We start from the raw sequence: 23,472 nt of genomic DNA on the forward strand, positions 1-23,472 counted from the left end.
TTAGATAAACCTATCGCGTCAAAACAATAAAATTGGGCCAATTTATACAGACGTTATAGCAAACATTGTTTCCTTTCTTTATATTTACAATGACTTTTAGGTAGACTTATCTATCGGGTTATTTTTTATGGCAAATGGAGACAAGCAAATATATTCGCGTTACTACAATAAATATTTACATAAATATGATTTTTCTTTATACATAAATATGAAATTTCGAATATAGGAATTTTATTCATTTCCTTAGCCTGGCATTATCCCACTAAAACTGCGCATTCGGTTTTGGTTTTAATATTTACGGAATGCAGGCCGCCTGCTTTTTATTTCAAATGTGTTTTATACTTTACTTTACTCTACACTAGTCTAATATTATAAATTTTATTTTTAATAGCTTGTGTGTCATTCGTGTGAACAGTGATCAACAAATTAAAAACAATTGTTTATTTAAAGAGAAGTGACCCAACGCGACCTATTAATTTTAATGTTCAAGAAAAATTACTTCACGTATTTAAAAATATCTCATGGATATGGCTGTTGTCAGTTAGTAACATTGGTTTATCGCATACTAGTTACCCGACCTTTGACAAATATTTCGACGAGTTTTTTGCAACAAAATTGCCAGCCTATACTTAGCTTTTGATAAAATTACTCTCGTTGCTACCGTGTACGTCTATTATTAAAGATTTGTCGAATTATCTTTAAACCTACGCATACTGGATTTAATTTTATAATTTTCGAATCTAAATTACGTTAGATATAGTTGATTAGCTTGATTTAAAAAAATGGCTTGAAAGACGGAAGTTTGATGCGAAAATACTAAAATAGGGAAAGAGTGTTGTCTTCTTTACAAATATTTGTCCTCGTTATGATGCATTTATATATGATTAGCTCTGAACCTCTAATGCTTGTTACATCACCACGTGGGTATGATCTAACGGCTAATGGCTTTATGATGAACGGAGCCTTCAAGTACTAGGTCAGTTATTATTTAACACGCAAAGTCAAGTGTTAAGCTCCAGCGTGCTAAGGACGACGACATATTGTAGACGAGTCGAGATTTATACGTAATTGTCAGGCATTTGTTTCATTAACTATTAATAAACTACAGGTCGGGTCACGTTTACTGTAGGTGAGAAAAACAAGCTTGTTATTCAAGAAGTGTACAACAATTTATCTGTTACTTCAAAGGTGTTGATTATTTTTGTTGAGACCATTCTAGAAGTAAGCTTAGAGCGATATTGTATAGACGTAGCTGTTGCATAATTTGTTGATTAGTTTTTAAAATGCTACGTAAAGAACACACTCCATTTTTTTACATTTACATTTTTTTCCTTCAGATGTAAAAAAATATCTTACTTCTTTGTTACATGGAACCTGTTAGCATTGATGAGTAAGTGCCAATGAAATTAGGTCAGCCTTGTTGCCTTTCTCTTGAAATTCCTGTATTTAGGGCACACCTGCCCTTTGCTAACATCTGGTTAATGCAAATTCATATAGATTGGTCCACTGTACATGTAAAATATTATTTTTACATTTAAAGAAAAAAAATAAAAGCAGATCTTGCGAAAGATGTGAGACCAGTAATAATGCTAATAAACAAGATGATGCATAATTAAACCAGATTCCGAATGTTTACTTATTTAAAATTCAATGTCATTATTTAATTATATTTTGGTAAAAAGTTCACCTTTAGTCCATTAGTGATGACCTTTCCGTGTGTTCTTAATTTTTATTACAATGCTTTGATTATAAAATAACATTCACTGCTTTTGTGACTAATTTATTTTAATAAAGCCACGTGTAGCATGTTTCATTTTTAAATTTAGTCCATAACATTTACATAATCAAATTAATTTTATAATCAACGTAAGAAAAAAACGGAAGACGTTAATAAATATAAGTAGTGAAAAACGCGCTTACTATGTAGGGTGGCCAAAAGTTTTAAAAATAAGGAAAAATCTATGGGAGGTGTCGACCTCATATCCTCTGCGTTTGATTCACAACTTTCTTCTTGTGGATACTTCTAAAGAATAAGTTTTAGAGGGTTTGATTTAAAGACAGCTCTTTTTAATTCAGCTTTTTTAGACACGCTGTTTAAATTTTATCAATGTTCTAATTTTCTCCTTACGCCACAATCCGGTAAATATTATTTTTAATTACAAATATCTTTATAACATCTAGAAGGTATTTGATATATTAAAAGAGCAGAATCCTGCTTCACGACATATTTGGATCAATTACACAATTTACTAACCAACTCTCACACAAATTAAGTTTTATTAGTCACGACTATGTGCGCTAGTATTTCAAAAAGGTATCCAATGTTTGAAATAATTGTAAGGGAAAATTATTATGCACTGCAGTAACACCTTCGATACAATCCCATTAATAAGTCGTACGTGTTCGTAAATACTATAAATTTTATACTAATAACAATAAATATATTATATCTAGTTTAAGGATAAAATGAGAATAAAGTTCATTAAAATATATTTTATACACGTTGAACAGAATTTCTGAAACCTTAGTTTTAAGTTTTCTTATAATATATATTTCTTATATTCACGTTACACTAGCTTTCGCCCACGAATCCGTCGGCATGGAATTTAAAAAAAGAAAAGGAAGTAACCTATGTGTTCTTCCAGACTATGTTCTACATCTATGCCAAATTCCATCGACATCCGTTCATCTGTTCAGGCTACAAACATCCATCCATACAAACTTTCGCATTTATAATATTAGTAAGATTATTACTGTAACGTCATATAAGCGTAACATTAAACAATCTGCTGTTGTATATTTAAAGGCTTAGTAATATTTAACAGTGAAATAATGTTAAGTATTTTGCGAGGCTATTGAATATTTGGTTTAGTTTGTACACAGCTGAGGCGGTACGATCGCTGCGAGCTGGTTGCCGCCAGGCGTTGTTTGTCTTCAAACTTCATGTCACATTGGTCTTTTTGACATATCGCAACTGCAACTATAGGATATATAAATTGATTTAATAGAATTGTTAAAGTACACACTCAGTAAATCATTATTCTACCTGCGAACAGAGTAATTTGTATTTTGGCGTCCTAAAATAACAATTTTTAAACATTATTTTAGGTTATTATGATTACGTTCTCTTAAGCAAGAAACAAATAGAAATGGTCTTAGATCGAGACTTTATTTTATTTCGTAATTGTTTTTTTCGTATTTTATCTTATACCTTTGAGCAGATAGTTATCATAGATTATTAATATAAAATAAATGGAACAGGAAGTGTTGAATACGAACGAACGAATCAAATGATATAGGGATTGACGTAATTATTTTACTTGATATAATAGTCACGGGACTGAGTAATCTAATAAAAACAAGATTGATAAAAATCTGTTAAAACTATGTTTATTTTTATTTATATGCAAAGAAAAGTACCGTAATTATCCAGAAAATTAGTGGAACTACTAATAATTATTGGCCAATATCGGCATCAACGTTATTTGGGTTAGGAATGCTTTGAAACTATGATCTTTAATAATAGGTAAATATAAAAAAATTGAAATGTGAACTTCTTCACGTAGCTTAACCAGATATACAGATTTAGCAACAAGGTGTGTCAAAGCTATTCCATTTATACAACCATGAACTTTTACTCTTCGTTGCTGTTAAATGCTTGAAGAGATTTATGGCGTCTGTCAAATCGATTCATTACTATTATTTTTAATGTTGGCAACTATTCGCGTCTGGGATTGTGAACAGAATTGCGCGTTATTTGTAAAATGCCTGTTTACCCTTTATTATTTTTTTTGTCTAATTATTTCGATCAAATTATTCAGCAAATTCAAATATAGACAAATAACTGCATCAAGAAAATCAACCATTCTAAAAATAATAATAATGGTAAATCGTAATTCGTAATTAGTTAATATCGATAATGAAACTCAACGTTTGTATCGTATAATGAAAACAATGGACTTATTTGCAAGTTCATCACCAGTCATGTTGTGTACTGGTGAGCCGTCACAGATCCGTAAATACTTTTTTATCTGCGAATTTAAAAACGGAACGCTGATAAGAAATAATAAACGAAGCGCGAATAATATTTACACAATTAACAGTTTTATCAAAATTAAATATTTTCAAGCGTATCCAAATGTGTAAACTTTTAACATCTGTTTGTAGAATGTTCGTGTAATTGTACTTTATCTTTGGCTATATCCGATTTCACTTACATCAAACATACTAAACATGCGTTCGTTAAATGCCAACACTAATATTTCACTTAAAGTATAATTTTTAAATAAAATAAACAATTATATACCAATTAAAGTGCCGTAAACAGTAATCGCAAAGTAATTCAAGATTTAAAGGAAATGTTATTCGATACATACAAGAAGGAACCCCGAATTCAGACGTAGCTTATAATTTTAGCCACACGACCGAATAACTACGACGCAGTTTAATCCAGGGGTAGAGAACCTTTTCTGAAACTATCGTTTTTCTCTGTTCTAGGTAATTATTTGTAATTTGTAACAAATTAAACCTTATAACGGATTTAGTAAATATAAGATGATAAATATCATCCAGAGAGCCTCTTGGATAAAACATTGTTGTGTAAACTACTTAAGACTTTAGTTTAGAAATTAAGTAGAATCGACAACATTTTATTGTGGTTTAAATCTCGAATCAAATCAGATAATTATCTGCAACAAAATATAATAAAACATGTTTTATTCCTCTCAATAATTGTATTGAGAGGAATGCATTTATAGCAAAATGGCGAGTATTATTCCTATTTTAAATAATAACTAATCCGCATATCCCGCGAAAGATCATTTATTAATTTGGAATGCTTTTCAATTTGCACGTATGTTTCAAAACGAATTCCTTTTGTGGTGCAATATGGCAAAGGTTGCGCCTGCGCATGTCGAGGTGTTAACTCGGCCGGTTCTTACAATTATTTCGGCGATTCATATGCAACCCAACATTAGTATTGAACTATCAAGTTTGTGTTTAATACTTCGTATTGTTTCGTGTCTGTGAATTAAATAACAAACGTGACAAACGAAAATAACTCAATATTATGCATGCGCAATGACAACTTCTCCGTTAAGCCTTTGCAATTAATATTTCAACATAGTTGTCGTATGTTTAAAGAACAATTAACGTTAGAATTTAATGGACTTATTTTACGACTGTTAGCAACTCTGCATAACGTGTAATTTAATCTTTACTTTTATATAACTCCTTACAAATTACTTAAGACCTTGAATAGAATAACAAACCTAATTTAAGTCCCTTTCCTTTTACCACACTTTTCTTATAAGGGGAGGATGGGAAGAGGTAGATTTGACGGTGGAGGAGATGTATAGAAAAGAGAATATCCTCTTTATGTGCGTCTCCTCCCCCGTCGGATAAGGGTAGGCAACGCATCTGCAATTGCGGATGTCTATGGACAGCGGTCGCTTCGCTATTTTGGCGGATCCAGGTGGCCGCCTGCTCTTTTGCCACCTTATGTTAATAAAAAAAACACCGGGACTTAAAATCCTTTTTGAAGCTTATAATACAAAAAACGCAAGGATGCACGAACAGGAATGCAGAGAGTTCACAAAAATCATCTACTCGTAGGTATGGTTGATTGACAGAAAAATTATTGTGCTTCACCTGTTTAGGATGACATTAAGATTTTAAATACAATGTCACAAGAGTTTGGAGTACTCGATGTAAGCAATTGTTATGGTAGCGCATTTGAGTCATCGCAGTGTGGGTGTACACTGCCATTGTCTGCCATTTGGGCAGGTGTAATATCTGGCGCCTACTGATTTATTCTAATGTCATGAATCATTACCCATCTATTATTTGCTGTCTTCACATTTTATAGAATTAAATTTTTAATAATTATTGCTATTAATGGTATACCTTGTTCATTTGTTTATGTTAATGCTTTTGTTACGTTAATTACCGTAGATAATAGGTCGCTTTTCTTAATAGTTACTTTAGTTTATTTGTTTTTAAAGAGACATTTGATTTCAGACATCGTTTTATCACATTTTGATTATTGTAATATATTTGCGATGTGTTCGCTCGGTTACGAAATTCCATGCGAAATGTACGCAGTGGTAATCTCCCGACGACACCAATCCACGCAAGGACCTGCCCATATACGGAGTGCGTAAATAGCAGACTAATCTTACACTAAGCCTTAAAACTTTAGGAATAAAATTTAAAATAGCATGTTAAGTGGTTGCTTTATACTGAAGCGTTGAGAAGCACCACTCGACCCTGATGCCAGAATAATACTGAAGTGTATATATTGAAATTCTTAAAATCCTAAAAATGGTTTACATAATGTTTAAAGACTTTTTAATTCTTACAACTATTAAGAAGCCGAGATATACGGAACAACTTATTGAGTAAAAAAGGAACTTATGGTGTAAGAGAGGAGTGAATTTAGAGTTCAAACTATGACAAGCTTTTGTAGAGAAAACTGCAGCGATGTAAACATTTTAGGTACATCAAGTAACATTATTTAATAATTAGCTTTCGGCCGCGACTCCATGTGGATTAAAAAAAAACAAATGTAACCTATGTGTTCTTCCAGACTATCCCCTATGTCTGTGCCAAATTTCATCAAAATCCGGTCAGCTGTTGAGGCTCCAAACTCTAACAAACATTCACTCATTCACCCATCTAAACTTTCGCATTTGTAATCTTAGTAAGATGTATTACATCTTTAAATTTTATTAGCACATTTTTCTTTAAATATCTTAACCTACCACTGCTCTGTATGGGTTACTTGGTCATCTTAAATATGGATTGCGTAATGAATGTATAATATGACTTCTTAAAACTACATGGAATTTATTAAATACCTGGCTTCTTAGACATACAAGGTCAGATCGCAAATTTTAAGAAAAATAATTATCATAAACATTCAACTACGATTTAATATTATCCAATACTAGTTAATTTATACCAACAAGCATAGTAATGTGTGCGGATTTGGAAAACATCTCATTTTTTCGTTTTTATCACAAGGGTTACGTAAATATGTATTTTTGTAAAAAAATATATTGCAATTAATGTTATTTTTAACATTGTTGATTTTATTTATTAAAAATAAACAAATGAAATATTTGTGCAATTTATAATGACATACGCTAAAAGCAAACTTTTATTTTTAAGAAGGTTAATGTTTATAAAAGATAACATAAATCTTCAGTATTAAAAGGACGAAGGATTATTAGAATCAGTCACGTTACATTGTTGCAAGGAAAACTTATAAATACTCATTTATGAATATCCCCAAGGTAATCTATATATTTACTTTAAATGTGATAAATAAGAGAACATAACCTCACACTTCTTTAGAGTTATTGAACTTTATGTTGGTAAAATAACTATTGACTGACTAATTTGTTTTATGGCTAAATTACAAAAACTAGTTTAATAAAAATCGTATTAAAATTCGAAATCTAGAAGCATAATTGCTTTTGTACAGATGTGATGTTTGATGTTGATATTTGTATGATTCGCCTCTACGATAAGCTAACGCCATCTATTATGCTAAACATAAATTACAATTAAATTTACAGGCGAACACACCGTGTGGAAAACAATGCTATAGTAAACGAATTGAGTTATGTCTCAGCATTTAAAAAATAAAACTATACTTAAAGTTAAATTCTCACTTATAGTCGTTACCTTGTTAATGTCACTGCTTGGCGAAATTAAGCATTTATCGTCTATACGTGTCAGAAAGAGGTACCTTTGTAAGCTTTATTTGTCTAGGCGGGTATGTGCTGAGTAAATTTAAAGGCAATTCGTATGCAAACTACACATTGTTCAGTTTCACAATCTTGCAGTTCGCCGATATCTAATATGCAACGCATTGTTTATTTTCTAGGACAAAACTCGTTTAATTTTGTCTCTACGTTACTAACTCAAGATACATTTGACCTGAAAGACCTAGAATTATCTTTCATGTATTTTTATTTTTTACTAGCTTTTGTCCGCGACTCCGTTTGCGTGGAATTTAAAAAAAAACAAAAGTAGCCTATGTTTTGATTTTCAGCCGTTTAGACTACAAGCTTAAACAAACGTCCATCCATCTAATCTTTCGCATTTATAATATTAGTATGAAGTATGATTTTAGCTTAAAAACTTTAAACCAAACCTACGTATCGTTTCGCAACACATTATTACACAATGTTTGAACATCTTGCGGATTTTTACGCCCTTGAAGCTAAACTTGTTTTCATGTTAGCGAAAACATCACTAGACGTTATCATCTTGAAATTCAAAACAAGATGTTCGTGTGCATTCTGCATGTACCGGATTTACCTTAAGTTTTTTTTAATTTAAATTTCAAATTGGCAACACACGTTACATGGTCAGACTAGTTTAAAAGAAACCATTTGATATGTTTTATAAGTGAACTATTTACACGCAAAATATAAAGATGTTATTAGTAAATACATATATATTTGCATACTTATTGTAGTGCAAATACTTTAAGCAATAATAAATATATCACACGCATGTGTTACATATTTTGCAATTTAGCCCTGAATGCACGATTGCTATTATCGCTATGATTTGTCGGGCCAAATAACTTTATTTACAAAAGATTTACATATTTTGTTGATAGACCTTCACATACCGAGTTAATAATCAAATCTACATCAATTAAAAGTTGACGAGTTAACTTGACTTTTTATGCAATAGATATTCTGCTACGTGAGTCGGAAATTATTTTACCAGAAATAGTTAATATATGTTTCTGATGTTATTAGTGTGTATTAAATGTGTTCTCTCACTTAACAGTATTATTTAAATTTTTTTTTTACCACTTAAAGGATATTTTTATTTAACTCTAGCATAAATAAACGAGAAAGATTGAAGAATTTATGTGCGTCTCCTTCTCCGTCAATGAAGGGTAGGCAACGCATCTGCAATTGCGGATGTTTATGGGCAGCGGTCGCTTTCCGTTTCTGTGGAATCAGGTGGTCGCTTGCTCGTTTGCCGCATAATATTATAAAAAAAAATTAAAAATGTAAGATTTAAGGAACTTAAAAATGATAGATATGGAAAGCTACTTTTTATCTTTACTCTGTTTTAATCTTTGTTATTACATCTTGCCTACATCTATGTAAACCAGAAGCACGATGTTATGCATTTACCCGGACGTGATAAATACACGTCGGCCTTCGACCTTCGTTCATGGCTCCATTTTTATTCAGTTCATGCAAATCGATACTCGACTTTCGTGACCTGTCAATCGATTATCTACATCTTGGGCATTAAAAGGATCGAAGCGCGTCCGGCTATATGCGAACGAACGTAATAACTCGTCGGTCTCTATTGTCTAAACACTTGTATAACAACATATTGTCATCCCTTTCACGCTCTTTGAAAAAACATATATAAAAATATGTTTTAACACTAGTTTGAGTAATGGAATTTCACGCTTGGGGTTACGCAATGCTTCTTAAAAGCCACTGAACAAATGAATGTACAAAAACCGATTCATCACGACATAGAAATAAATCTAATAGACTTTGTAATACATCTGAAGATAGGATCTAAGATAGCACGTAATCCGCGTTTAATTGGCTTCTTCATTACTCCATACCTCTCTCGTTGTTCACACAGCACCAATTTGGTTACGCAGTATTATCACAGCCAATTGGGTCGACACGGAATGCAAATTGCTGCCTCTCTGACAGCACTTGTAAACATTCAGCTCAACGTGCTAGTTTAGAAGTGTTTGTATCCACCTATGACTTGCGATGTTAGTGTTCAAATCTGTTTACTGTACTAGAATTTCAAATCAGAAATTGGTCAGATATATCTACTATTTGCAGAAGACATAAAAAACTAACACCCCTATAATAAAACTAGCTGTTCCCGTGCGGCTTCTCGCGCATGAAATTATAAAAACTTTACTTTATTGTTTACATTTGTCAAATTTACCATAATAACTTTGCTCCCTAATGTTGGCAGCTTGTAGTTTATGCTCCCTTTCCCACATGAGGGTTTTTTTCTATTTATTTACCTCCTATGCCGAATAGCGTGAAAATATGTGTTGTAAGTCTACGGCTTTTTAAAGAAAGTATTATTGAAAAACATGCTGTGATTCTGACACCCTACGCTACGAAGTAGTGTTTACGCTTTATCATATTAGTATAGTAAGATATAGATGACAGAATTTAATTAATGTTATTGGCTTATAGGACTTCAAAAACGGCAATCGTCGGTTAATTCGAATCCTTAAACCTTGCCATTGTGTACGTTAGTGGCTGTTCAAAGATGTATAGATATTATCAGAATGCGGATGACATTAGTACTTCAATTAAACTAAAGATCAACCTTAAGCCGATTCAAATCGAGACCTTAACCAAAATCGGCGCATTGCTATGAAAATGTCAAACAAAGGTCGACAAAATACCCTCAGGCGGTCTGACATATTATTACACGCGGTAAACATTGCACGCCTCGAATTATTAGAATCATCTCGTGACCCGTCGCCGATGCGAACAATCGAGATCCAACGATTATCGATTAATTGCGGTACCGAAGCGACTTAATAAAAATACCTCGCTTGTGTTGAAACAACACATTTCAATAACAATATAATTTGAATCGAATTATTTCTCTTGGAAATAAAGTATTAGAATACGAGTGTATTAGTAATAGGGTAGATATTATACATTTATATATCATTATTCTATTGTATTCTAGAAAGAAAGAGTTGTGTAGAGAGTATTCTGAATGGAAATAGTCTTCCCATATCCTACCTTAATAAACTCTGAGTTATTCTAGTGAGTGCTAAGTTGTTTATCAATAAGTAAGGATAAAATGGCGAATGCGATGTTTAGATGTATTACAGGATAATTGCATCACATTTATGTAAACAATTTAGGACGATTGCAAACATTACGAGGGAACAATAGAGTACCGTCATACAATAATGGTCGAGATTCGATCACAGAAATTGAATCACTGCACAAAACAGTTAGCCCTGTATCCTTGATGTAAATGATCGCGTTATAAGCAAACAATTAAGAAAATATTCAAAAATTTAAAATGTACAAAAATGTGTTATGGGTTTTGAAATTTTTTCTTGAAGTACTTATATATTTTATTAATAAATATTCAAGTAATATCGCCTGGAAGTTTAATATAGGCAATTTGTTTAAATCTAATGACGTGTATGTTGTGAACGAAGATGGAGTTTCCAATAGAAAGACAAAACGAGCTGAGAGAACAGACGATAATTGTGTTTTGTTGTCGAGCAGGCCATTGGATGATGAACTAAGACCTCAGAAACTATCTGGGGAGGTTGTTGTGAGTATTGAATTCAATTATTTTATTATTCCGTTTAAAACTAATACCGCAGGAATTAAACAAGGCGATTCTAGTTTATTTATTTGACTACTTACATTCATTTTTGACCGACTTCCCAATAAAAGGCTCAATTTGTCTGTATGTTTTTTTTTTTCTTTAAAGCTACTAGTAACTAACTATTCATATTATTGAGACGTGAGATATAGATGTGCGGATTATGTCATTAAAATGTAAATATTAATCCTGTCCAGATAAGGCAATTTAATCAGTGAAATAACTTAATAAGCAACGCACGCTTACGTAACAATTGCCGATATACTTAACGAATTCCAGTTCACAGTGAAAACGGGGCTATGACTTTTGACATTGTCATACATTTGTTATGATGTTTTCTTTCCGTGTTCATAGGTTACATTGCTTCATGAAAATCTATTGGAATCTTGCGTTATGCTTTCATTAATAAGAATTACCCCTAATAGAGCAGTACATAAAAAGTTATTATTATAATATGAACCATTTCCAAAAATAAATTAAAATAACGAAAGAAAAAATCAAGAAGTTGAAGAATGAAATGTAAGGAGTTGTTTTGTAAGATATTTATGTCTTTAATTTATACAATTAATAAAGCTAGATTGCCTGAAGCCTTTAATGCCTACATCCTGTAATAAAATGAAATAGAGATGCGTAGTTGCCCTTGACGTCTAACATGGACCGATGGCGATAAATTTATAATTTACTACCTTATTAGGTAAACAGCTTTAAGCTGGTCGATCTTAGATCACGCCAAATATTTAAACTAAGAACTCGAATTAAATTATATCGAATAAACAATTTTAGTAAACTTATCTTAGCTGTAAAAGAACAGTATACGTAGATAAAAGCAAATGTGTCAGTAATGTGCAAAGCAAAATGTAAATCAATAATCAATACTCGTAATATAATCGCTAGCAACCCGTAGTTTGAGAACCTCTGGTATATTAGATTAGCTACGGACTCGTAACTTAACCTGTTAACATCGTCGCCATATGAAAGTGTTAATAATTAATTAAAGATGTATTTAATTTGAATATTATAGTGTGACACAGAAAGATTAATTGGTGAGTAACTTAATATAACATCGGCTCACATTTCGCATATCTAATTATATCGATTAAACACTTTTACGTAAAAACTAGTTTACAAGAAAATTATGAAGTTAATATGATCAGTTTAATTTTAATGATAACTTATAAATACTTATGAAGGACAAGTTAAAGTTAATAACTTTGATGTGACCGTGTTTTCTTTGCTTTGCTAATGTTTTTTTATTAATTTAAGTTGTTGAAAACGATAAAACGTAATTAATGCCAATTGAGTTGTTTAAAGTATCGTTTCGTGATCGGCAAAGTTCAAAAGCTTTACGTTAAAATAATATTTTAAAATACTTACTTTCTTATTTGTTAAGATTTTTTTTAAACCTATTTTTCTATATGCGACTAAAATCATCGACCGCATTGTTAGGTCATAGGTTATTCGGTTAAAGAGCCGAATGTGCCTTTCGATGTCGAAATGAACACCTTTCTCATCGTTATTCAGTCGTGTACCGCGCTACCTGTCTACAAATTATGTGTTAACTGGCTTCTATTTCGCAACTTAATAGAAATGATTTCTAATATAAAATGATGATATTTTTAATTAAACAGTAAACGAATCAATTTACGAAAATCTATTTTAAAAATACATTATTGATATTCTGTATACTTAACGTAATGTAGACATGACAGATTAAAAAAAGAACTAATGATCTAATATAAAATTTAACTCCGAGCGCCCGTTGAAGTCTTTAGTATGAAGTCATTAAGCGTGCGTTATATTCAACGAGGCGAGTTCTTTTCCCGCTCACAATAATCGACGCTGGTTACTATTAGCTACTTTGACGTGTTTCCATTGCGCTGTTTTATTAACGTATATACGAGTAATTGGACGGCCATGCAATAGGTTTTTGCACGTCTGCGTTGTCTTGTTTGTGAACTAAGCATTGTTTTGTACAACCAAGTTTTGTAATTTGTACCAAATAATCGCATGTCATGTAAGAAATATTTATGTACAAGCATATTCAGCAGATAAGCAGTACAAAATATTTTAATTAAAGCCTAGTTAGTATTTAACTACTTTATCATAACTTTATTTCTTTCGGTTTTACGAGACGTATTTATTTCAAAACTTCTATTTATTTATTAGAGGAGATAGAGGAATTTGACATAAACAACATTAAAATTGAGTAGGATCTGTGGAAACGCCACTATCTAAAGAAATACGAGACTGCATTATCTTCCGTAAAATGAAAAATTAACCAGAAATAATTGTAATATGCAAGCAATTATATTAAAAATATTACACGTACGTTTTCTGATAAATAATTTTCTTATTGAATTTTACAGCGAAAACCTATTATAAAATGTAACGGTATGTATTACGTTGAAAATATAAGTAAGTTAACATTTTTATACACGTTTTGAACAATACCTAATTAAACATGTATTTGTGTCAATAGCGATATAGAATTATAAATACAACACATATGTACATCGTGTTTTCCAGATTACAATTATCTAGCTATTGTTTTATCTTAATTATTTACCTTTGCTAGTGAGAAAAAAATTATCTTGTATCTGTAGGATATAATGGGTTGCGTAAATGATTTAGCTGGTGGGTTTCCACGGCTGTGTTGACAATGCGTGGTGGTGCAACGGTGGTGCCATCTGATGGCGGCAGTCAGTCGCACGCGCAGCCTTGCTCTAGCAACTCATGCAATTGTTCCACGGTTTTCTTTTAATGACTAAGAGTGTATTGAGACGCGCCGGGAGACGTGTTGTGTGTTATTGTTTTAAATTGACGCGCACGCGCCGCGCCGCGCCGCGCAGTGTTCGCTTTGTGATGCGCCGTATGAATGTGCCTCGATTGTTTTCGGCTTAGCATTTTGTTTGTAAACAAACAACGGATCGTTTGACTTCTACTTTTGGTATTTCCAGATGTAATTTAAGACGTAAAGCATTTCTCTTGATATCATCCGGTGTAATAAAATACAATAATTGTATAACAGACGGCATATGTAAACTTTATCTATTAAAAAAGATGTGTTTATATGATTAAGGGATGGGGTTGAATCCTGAAATGTTCTGAAAATCAGAAGTCGAACAAAAATTTCATCTCATCCAATATCTAAATGTTAAAATTTTTATTATGAACCCGATTTTATCAGTAAAGTGCGAGTATTGATTAAACCATTAATCTACAAAGTAATTTTCATAGTACAATAAACTTCTAATATAACTGAGGACGGAGTCAAACTGACCTTTTACTCTGCGGCCCTCAATTTAAACATGTTTAAACTTACACATTATGTCGTTTAAAGCCACTAGTGTGGGAACTGAATTTTAACTATCTCTCCATATGTTGTCCAGTTGTACTAACCTTTAACGAGACTTTGTTATGTTCCAAATATACTGCCTTAACCTCAATGTTTATTACAAAATTATAAAAACTATTTAAAATCTAGATAACGTTTTATATACAAAACTATCTTTCGCCCGCGACTACGTCCGCTCGAAATTAAAAAAGATAAAAGTAATTTCCCTATGTGATCTTCCAGATTATCCTCTACGCCAATGCCAAATTTCATCGAGATTCGTTCAGCCGTTTATGCTACAAACTCTAACAAACATCAATCCATCCATCTAAACTTTCGCATTTATAAAATTAGTAAGATTAGTAATATTATAAATAGATTAGATTAATATTAGTATGTAAATTTGTCGAGCTAACAAACAATCAATTGTGAATTTAGCAGTTGATATAAATATGGTTGTGTTATCATAAATGTTGAAATAATCATTTCTTTCTGTTATTTCGATAGTACAATTTCATATACTTTTAATAGCATTACTTATGGCAGTTGTCTATAGAGGATACGAATAATAATAAAAGTTAAAGTTGAATTCCATTGCGCAGCATTTGGATTAAAACATGTTGTCTCCGTCTTTTTAAAGAGAATGAAAGGAATGGCAGTATTTTTCAATAAATGTTTCGTCAGTGGAAACCAACATTAACAGGCATACATAAAGATTTCTCCTGAAAGCGAGTGCTTATTGTTAACTAACGGTCAGTGACGGCGCTAATTGTGTCACAGTTCAATGCTCCAATAACTTCCCGCATATCAATTAGTCTGGACTATAGACAAGAAAACAGCTCGCATTATAATACAAGCTCTATTGGATGTTCTCTTTTAAAAGATATTTATTTAATAGCTTGCCTTGTAGTTTTAACATAAATAAAGCCTTCGCTGCAACTTTAAAAAAATAACAATAATTTAAACAACATTGATTTAGATTAAAAAACTTTTTAAACTAAATATCAAATCTAATCTAACTAATATTATAAATGTGAAAGTTTAGATGGATGGATGGATGTTTGTTAGAATTTATAGCCTAAACGGCTGAACGGATTTCGGTGAAATTTGGTACAGATGTAGAGGATAGTCTGGAAGAACACATAGGCTACACACTTTTTTTTTTAATTCCATGCGGACGGAGTCGCGGGGAAAAATTAGAATAATATAAATAGCTTCATTTAAATATTGTTTCTTTAACATAGTAGTTTTATTATGATTTCATGATAATATATCGTTAACACGGTTTCTATAACTAACATTATTTAGAGTCATTAATATGTTATCTAAACTAGGGCACCCTATGAGTATGTTAGAATTATTATATTTTAGTACAGCTGTGTGCCACTTTCAGAAAATTAAATATATAGCAAATTGCTCTATTCACTATGCATTCACTAATGCTGGGTATCTGAAGTTCCCTTATTTTGTCACTAACTTTCGCCCGTGTTTCCGTCCGCGTGGAATTAAAAAACACAAAATTGAGTAGCCTATGTGTTCTTACAGACTATCCTCTATGTCTATACCAAATTTCATCGAAATACGTTCAGCCGTTTGGGCTACAAACTCTAACAAACATCGATACATACATCTAATCTTTCGCTTTTTGACCGACTTCCCAAAAGAAGGAGGTACTCAATTCGTCTGTACGTTTTTTTTTATAATATAAGTATGTTTACATTAAGATTTAATAGTGTTAGGTTGATCTATATTTCGAAGGAATAAAACTCAAGTTACGTAGTTCTGATGAATTTATCGAACCAAAAACACTAACGAACGGTTATACTGGGAAACCGGCCATAAGAGAAGTTAGCTCTTGTTCGATTTTATAATCTACATGTCGTAAATTTTAAATTTTACTTAACCATATCAGGGTAAACTTTATTTTGGTTACAACTATGAGTGTTAACTTGAAATTAAGTGGTTATTCTTAGTGACTACGTTTAATTCTTGTTTTGTGGTTTCTATAGTTATGCTCTTTAGTTACCATGTATTGCGGTTATGGTTTCGGACTGTACACGTTCAACTAAAGACTAGCTGTTGCTCGCGACTTCGCCCGCGTGAAATTAAAATAGTAAAAATAGTGCCTGTTACTTAGTGATTTACTTTTTAACGGTGCAAGGATTTTTTGAAATCGGTCCAGTAGTTTTTAAGTTATTTCAATACATACAGAAATCCAAAAATACAAATCTGTCCTCTTTATATATCACCTAGCTTTCGCCCGCGACTCCGTCCGCGCGGAATAAAAAAAAATAAAAATAAGTAGCCTACGTGTTCTTATATGATATAGAATACATCAGATTTAATATCTTCATAAAGCAACTGTTTACATAAAATGAATATTATCGGACCATTGTCAATTTTCCTAATATCCTTTTTTTTGCTTGCGATGAAATCTTACATATTGCCATACAAACTAGGGACTTGAGACATTAGAATATATACTTGTGTTAAATGTGGTGTGAGGTACAACGTTAACGTTGTAACGTTATTTAATAACTTAATATTAACGGACAAACGGAAGTTCAAACATTGTCGTGCAATTTTAATTAGAACAGAATGAGCAGGCCGCAAGCTCGCTGGCTTGTGACGATGTTACCGTACGCCGACCGCTACGCATGCACTATTTGACTTCTCGTTATTGTTCCGCATCTACAATATAACCGTTTTCACTGCCGAAACATCGTACTAAACATGTTGACTTTATTTTTATTATAAAAAGAGAGGAATGACAATGGTTTCATAGATTTTTATGTTTTGCAGACATCTCTCTCTCAGGTTTTCGAAATTAACTAGTTTTATTAATTTGATTGTTAAAAATATCAACTGTTAATACTCAAATTACATTGAACGATGAAAAAAAAATCAAATATATTTACTTAATTTCAACTCTGGATAAAGAGATGCCAACCATAATAATCTTACAATTTAAATTATACAATACATAAAATAACTAATATTTCATATTCGAATAATGTGCCACTATTGTTCGCAATTCGACGGTACACATCAAGGCAATAAAATAAATCCAATGACAATAGGCGATGATAATTCGACGTAAAGTTCGGGGTCGATAAAGTACAGGGTATGAACCTCGAAAGATCTTGTGACTTGCGAAACCTATCATAGATCAAGGATTACCTTTTTCCTGACAGATATTACAATATTAGTGATTACTTAGATGTTCGAATCACATATTTCAAAATTACTAGTTTTATAAATATTTTTTCTTATAAATTTATAACAGTAATTGTTAATAGCAATTGAACACATCTATTATACCGATTCACGCATTTTTAAACCTTAATGCTTTATAAATAACATTAAATGATTGAAATCGTTATTGTTGTAACCATTTATATTTTTTAAATAAACCAAATATTTATTTGCTAGAATTGATTGTTCGCTATATTAGTATGAATATTATTCTATGACACAACAAGTAACATCTTAATAATTTACGTAAACTAAAAATAATAAGGTTTGAGATCGAGTTTAAATTATTAGTCTTATTAATGTAGTGTTGTATCTTTATGTCAATAATAACTATAACCTTTGTTTTTTTTTAATTAATAATAAGCATGTAGATAAATTAAATACATATGAAATAATATTAAATAGTTACATAAATAGAAATAATTAAGAAAGTAGAGGAATTTATATATTATGTACAGAGGTTATTATTGACTATAGCCTATGTGTTCTTCCAGACTATCCTCTACATCTATATCAAACACCGAAATCCGTTCAGCCGTTTTGGCTACAAACTCTAACAAACATCCATCCATCTTAGCTTTCGCATTTATAATATTAGTAGGTTTAGTAGGAAGTAGGATTAGTAGGATGGGTTTTAAATTGTTTCAAAACAAGATAAGGTAAAGACTGTAGATTTCTGCAATACATTTATTGCCGTGGAATTTATTAAATGAGTAGTTTTAATGCAACAATCATCATTACTCATCTAAGATACATAAAATCACGTTTCAAGTACCTTGCGCCACCATTGAGCCGACGGGCACTTTAATTGATTTTCAAGATAAGTTTCTCCAAGCTAATAAGGTACATGCTTGGTTTATTAATTGAAATATCTTCAGAAACCAATCTCCGATTTAAATGTAGGTAAAATGTTGGTTTAAACACTTCAAATCTTTGGTTCCGTTCAGCCAGACCTGAGGGTAGATTTTTAAAAACAAACAAAATTAAGCTTTATGCTATGGAAACAAGTTTAAATTTCACATGTTTTACGCTTGGTCTTGATAAAAGTCCTGGAAAGTAACATTAAAACTGCTCTTCTCTATCCGGTCTGTCTGAACGGACCCTTGTTCTAACTTTAAGTACTTTTTTGACATTCACTGAATAATTTATTGTATTACAAAAGTATTTGATTTTAAATGTTAATGTTGATTAAGCATAGTGTGTCTTATCTCCATCCATCAGTTGCATTAACGGCACATCAGTTGCACAAAAGCACTTGAGGCGGTTACACAATAGCGAGCAATTCACTCTCGTTGCGTGCACCGCAACACCGGCCGCGGCGCCATTGTCGCGCACGCGCTTTACTGGGAACTTTCCCGCGAAACGCGCAAAAAGCGCGGGAACTCCGCCCAAACAATGACGGCCGACATAACGCTCCAAATGTTATCTATTGCCTGCCAGCCCGCTGATTACAACATCTATGTTCTCATTGCTTGTTCTAGAATAAACGTTTGTTTTGTTTTACGTATTGTATTCAGGAAAAATAATGTTTATTAATTGTTTGGAGTGATAATAGCAATGACCTATATATTTACAACTGTTTTTATTTATTTTATATTGATGATTTTAATTGATTAATCATTATTTTTCATAGATGAATAAGATTTCCTACGTCTACAAAATGGTATATGGTTGGTTGATGACTAGACGCTCAGATTCTAGAATGTTTGTCTGTCCGTAAACTTCAAGCTCACAATGCAGTTAAAAATCGAAGTCCCGTTATTTCTTTATTTTAAAAGTGCATAAACAGTAATAGCATGAATTACAACAAAAAAATTGCTTCAACGTGTACACCCGATAAATTATCCTGTAGAACTACGTTGGTGTTGGTTCATAAATTATAAGAGATTGGTCATAGTTAATATGAATATTGATTTAGGTTTTCTTTATTTACGATTTTTACAAACTGGACTAGTACAGAACTGTACCAAAGTGAAGAATTCCATTCAAGTAATTGTGCTTGTATCTAATTCTGTTACCATTTTTTTATTTCTCGACCCACAAAAGCATTTAATATTTTCAACAAATGTTAATATCCAAAGTAGTTAATATTTTCTTTTAAAAATATTTATCAATTTCACATTCGAATTGTTTTAAAAAGAGTAACGAAGAATTCATTACACAATCGAACGAAGTCATCAATTAACACAAATGTTTACAAACAAAACAAATAAACAAGTCGCATTCTCAATAATTTGTATTCAATCAGTAGCAGCGCTACGATAGACTCGCACCCATTGTGCTGAGAGCACACCGTCATTTGCATTCATCATCAGCCAAGTCAAATAAAGCAATAAGATAAAAATTAATAAGTGGCGAAATGATTACTAAATACAAACTGCATTTGAATACGGCAAAAGCTTCTCGAAGTGATTAAGTGTTGAAATTTTTCATCACAATGGTAAACGGCAATTACGTATTGTACGGTGACAGGCCGTCGTCCGAGTCAGAAATAGTCGAAGATCATGTCCACGCGCGAGCCGCTGAGAAGAAAACCAAAAGGAAACCGAACAGAACCGCCAACGAACTGCAGTACTCCTTGAACCTCGCACAACTCGACAACGAGACGGATTCTGTCAAGTACGAGAAGAAAGTGAAGGAACCGAGACTACTCCGTTACGTGCCCACTACAGACGTAGAGGAGCACTATGTGAGTGAAAAGTTCGAAACATACGATTTAAAAGCCACAGAGGAGCCACCTCGACGGTACGCCTTCACGAAGAAACCTAAGAACCCTACGGACGGATCGGTTAACTATGCTTACTCTAGATCGAGCAGCAGCTGCAGTTCCCCCAATGGCAACTTGCCGACGATATCCGAGCACGGGGAACAGTTCAGCACGTATCGCATCCGCTCCATCCGGACACCGACTGACGAAGAGGTCACTCACGCTTACGAAACGAAACTCGATAAATACTTCTCCAGGCCGCGGGAAGTGAAGACGTTCGTGGCCAAGGTAAGTTTAAGTGCTTGACGGTATCTTACGACAATAACAATGTCAATTTAAAGGCTTTAAAGTATCTAAACTTTAAACTGCATGTTTATGAAATTTACGACGCGTTTGTCTATAGTTTTGAAGTCAGGAACTAAGTGATATCATTAGTCGAAGACATGATGCTGATACCAAACAAAATCTTTGTTATATTTAAAATTCTCAACGCATGACGTATGATACGTCTCTGTTTTACGCTCACGCACACTACTTGACTTGTGGGTTACGAATATTTTTATAAAGCCCTTATTTGACTCATCCCAAATTCGGATAATCAATTTACGAACACTCAAAAAGTTGTTAATAATATTTCTTGGTATATAATTTTAATTAAAAAAAAAAAAGTTGCCATAAATGGGTTATGAGAAAGTATTAAGTGTATAATTATGTTCCTGTCAAAGCATTTTTTCCTTTCTAGTCATTTTCGTAATTACTACCGACTTTCAATATTATTCATAAGTCTCCTAAAACGGTAGGCAGATGCTTTATGCTTATTACGTTGTCCGCATTCTGCTTGTTCTTTGACCTCTTAGATCTCAAAGTTACGAATTCTCCTTATAGTTTATTAAATTCTCTAACATCATCAAATTATTTTATATTATTTAATATCGCGATTAATTTTTACGTTATTATATAAATAATAGATTCCATTTGAATGAATTCTTTTAAAGTAAGGTCGTACAATATAAAGAAGTGCGTTATTTGACCTTTTGTAACATAAACCATTAATTATTAAGGGTGAGTTGCATCAAATCGCTGGTTATCGTAAAAGTTATAATAGGGTTACAAGTGCAAAAACATATTCTCACAGAGGTTTTATGTGTTTTTCGTTTTTACAATGGAAACATTTAAACCTGAATGTCACTAAAGTGTCAAGTTGGTGTCAAGAATGACATTTACGTAAATTAAAATGTTTGGAAATTCATGTTTCGCCGATTATATTTATGTATCATACGCATGGTATTTAATAGTGAAATAAACTTTTTGCCCACGAAGATGGAGAAAATGGCAAACTCTTGTGAAAATAAACTAGTTTGGGCCATTATTGAAACTGTATTTACTTTACTACTCAAATATGTAGCAAAAATGAAGCAATAAAATTATAAAAATATAAATGCATCTTATTTATTTTCCATATTATAAATTGTCCTGTCAATGCATATTATAAATTGACCTTTTATGGAGGACATTTTTTTAAATAAGAGAAAAGGGACAAGCGCTGTTGCTATGGCCTTAGACACTCGAAATTTGTCCAAACTGAATGTTTGGCCAAATTTCGAGTTCCATCTTGGAAATCCATTATTTCCGAGCACGCAAGACTTTATTCTTCTGGATTACGTATAGGATAATAGTAGATATTTTCTTTTTCCATTACTTTTTCCATTATTTGTGCTTTTGAAGATAAGAGCTTGTGACAGTTGACACTACCGAACTGACACTAACCGTAACGCTAACTATAACCGCCCAAAATCGGGCGGTTATGATTAGTGTCAAATATGACGTCATTTTGACCAGCGCAAAACTGGTGTAGCGAATATCATGAACATCCGAAGACGTAACCATCGGGAATGTGCTGGTTAAGGTTTATAGTTAGTTAATGTAACTCATCCTTAGTAAATTTTAAGATTATTCCAAATATTACCATTTCAAATAATTTTAACTTTAACGGTAACCGGCGATATGGTGCAACTCACCCTAAGTCTCAAATGCGCTTCACTTGTAACGAGTATGTTAATTATGGTTGTAGTGAAGTTTAGTGCGTGTCCGTGATTAGTCGTGTTTCATTTATCAAATAAACTATTGGTTCATCGTTCTAAAACGTAACGGACAGGTTGCGTTTTAATCATGACAATTTTTAAGAAAAAATACAATTTTAAGTATGTTGCATCATTGGTACGTTATCACCCTACATAATTCCTAAAATTCATTAAAATTTAAAGATACGTTTGAATTGTTTTATGTTATAGTTACTATTATACTTTCGACATTCCGTACCGTTCTAATCTTGTACTATGTTTGATAGTGGACAGCAGTCGATGATAATGAAGTTCTTTTATAAAGCAGATACATTTAGAATGAGTTTGAGGTGTTAATGTTTGAACATTGTTCCAGGGCTCGCATCCCGATAGCTTGTACCGCGTGCCGGTTGGCGGCGGCGTGGCCAGCAGCAAAGTGGTGCGTGTGTTACGCATCCTACGATGGCCAGTCGCTCTCTTCAGCGTGTGTATTGCCTTGGCTATCTTCGTCTACTTCCTCATGCCAGGTCAGTTTTATGATTATTTAACAAATAAACTAGAGCTACGATTGATGTTGTTTCATTATTACAGATTTTTTTAATGATGTATTATGAAATCTTACACTATTTTGTAACTGTGTGAGACTAAGTAATTTACTAAAGTAATTTATTTTAACAAATTTATAAGTCTTAACAGTTGTCCAAGTTAAACTATAAGTCGATGTGTTA

General features: G+C 32.4%; 1 protein-coding gene across 5 annotated transcripts in view; it reads left to right on the forward strand.

Moving 5' to 3' along the window:
- Positions 1-23,472, forward strand: part of LOC106100395 — a 55,944-nt gene that overhangs the window by 22,933 nt on the left and 9,539 nt on the right. Inside the window, exons 1-3 of one of the 5 annotated variants that reach the window (XM_013279224.1) lie at positions 14,092-14,347; positions 20,226-20,972; positions 23,121-23,271. In XM_013279224.1, the coding sequence (XP_013134678.1) occupies positions 20,415-20,972; positions 23,121-23,271 (709 nt within the window). In that variant the 5' untranslated portion in view covers positions 14,092-14,347; positions 20,226-20,414. Of the gene's footprint in view, positions 1-14,091; positions 14,348-20,225; positions 20,973-23,120; positions 23,272-23,472 lie in introns of those variants that run through there. The other 4 variants (XM_013279226.1, XM_013279223.1, XM_013279225.1 and 1 more) reach the window with 4 other exon arrangements.

This window comes from Papilio polytes, unplaced genomic scaffold (genome assembly GCF_000836215.1).
Source record: "Papilio polytes unplaced genomic scaffold, Ppol_1.0 DF824047.1, whole genome shotgun sequence".
In the NCBI taxonomy this organism is placed as follows: domain Eukaryota; kingdom Metazoa; phylum Arthropoda; class Insecta; order Lepidoptera; family Papilionidae; genus Papilio; species Papilio polytes.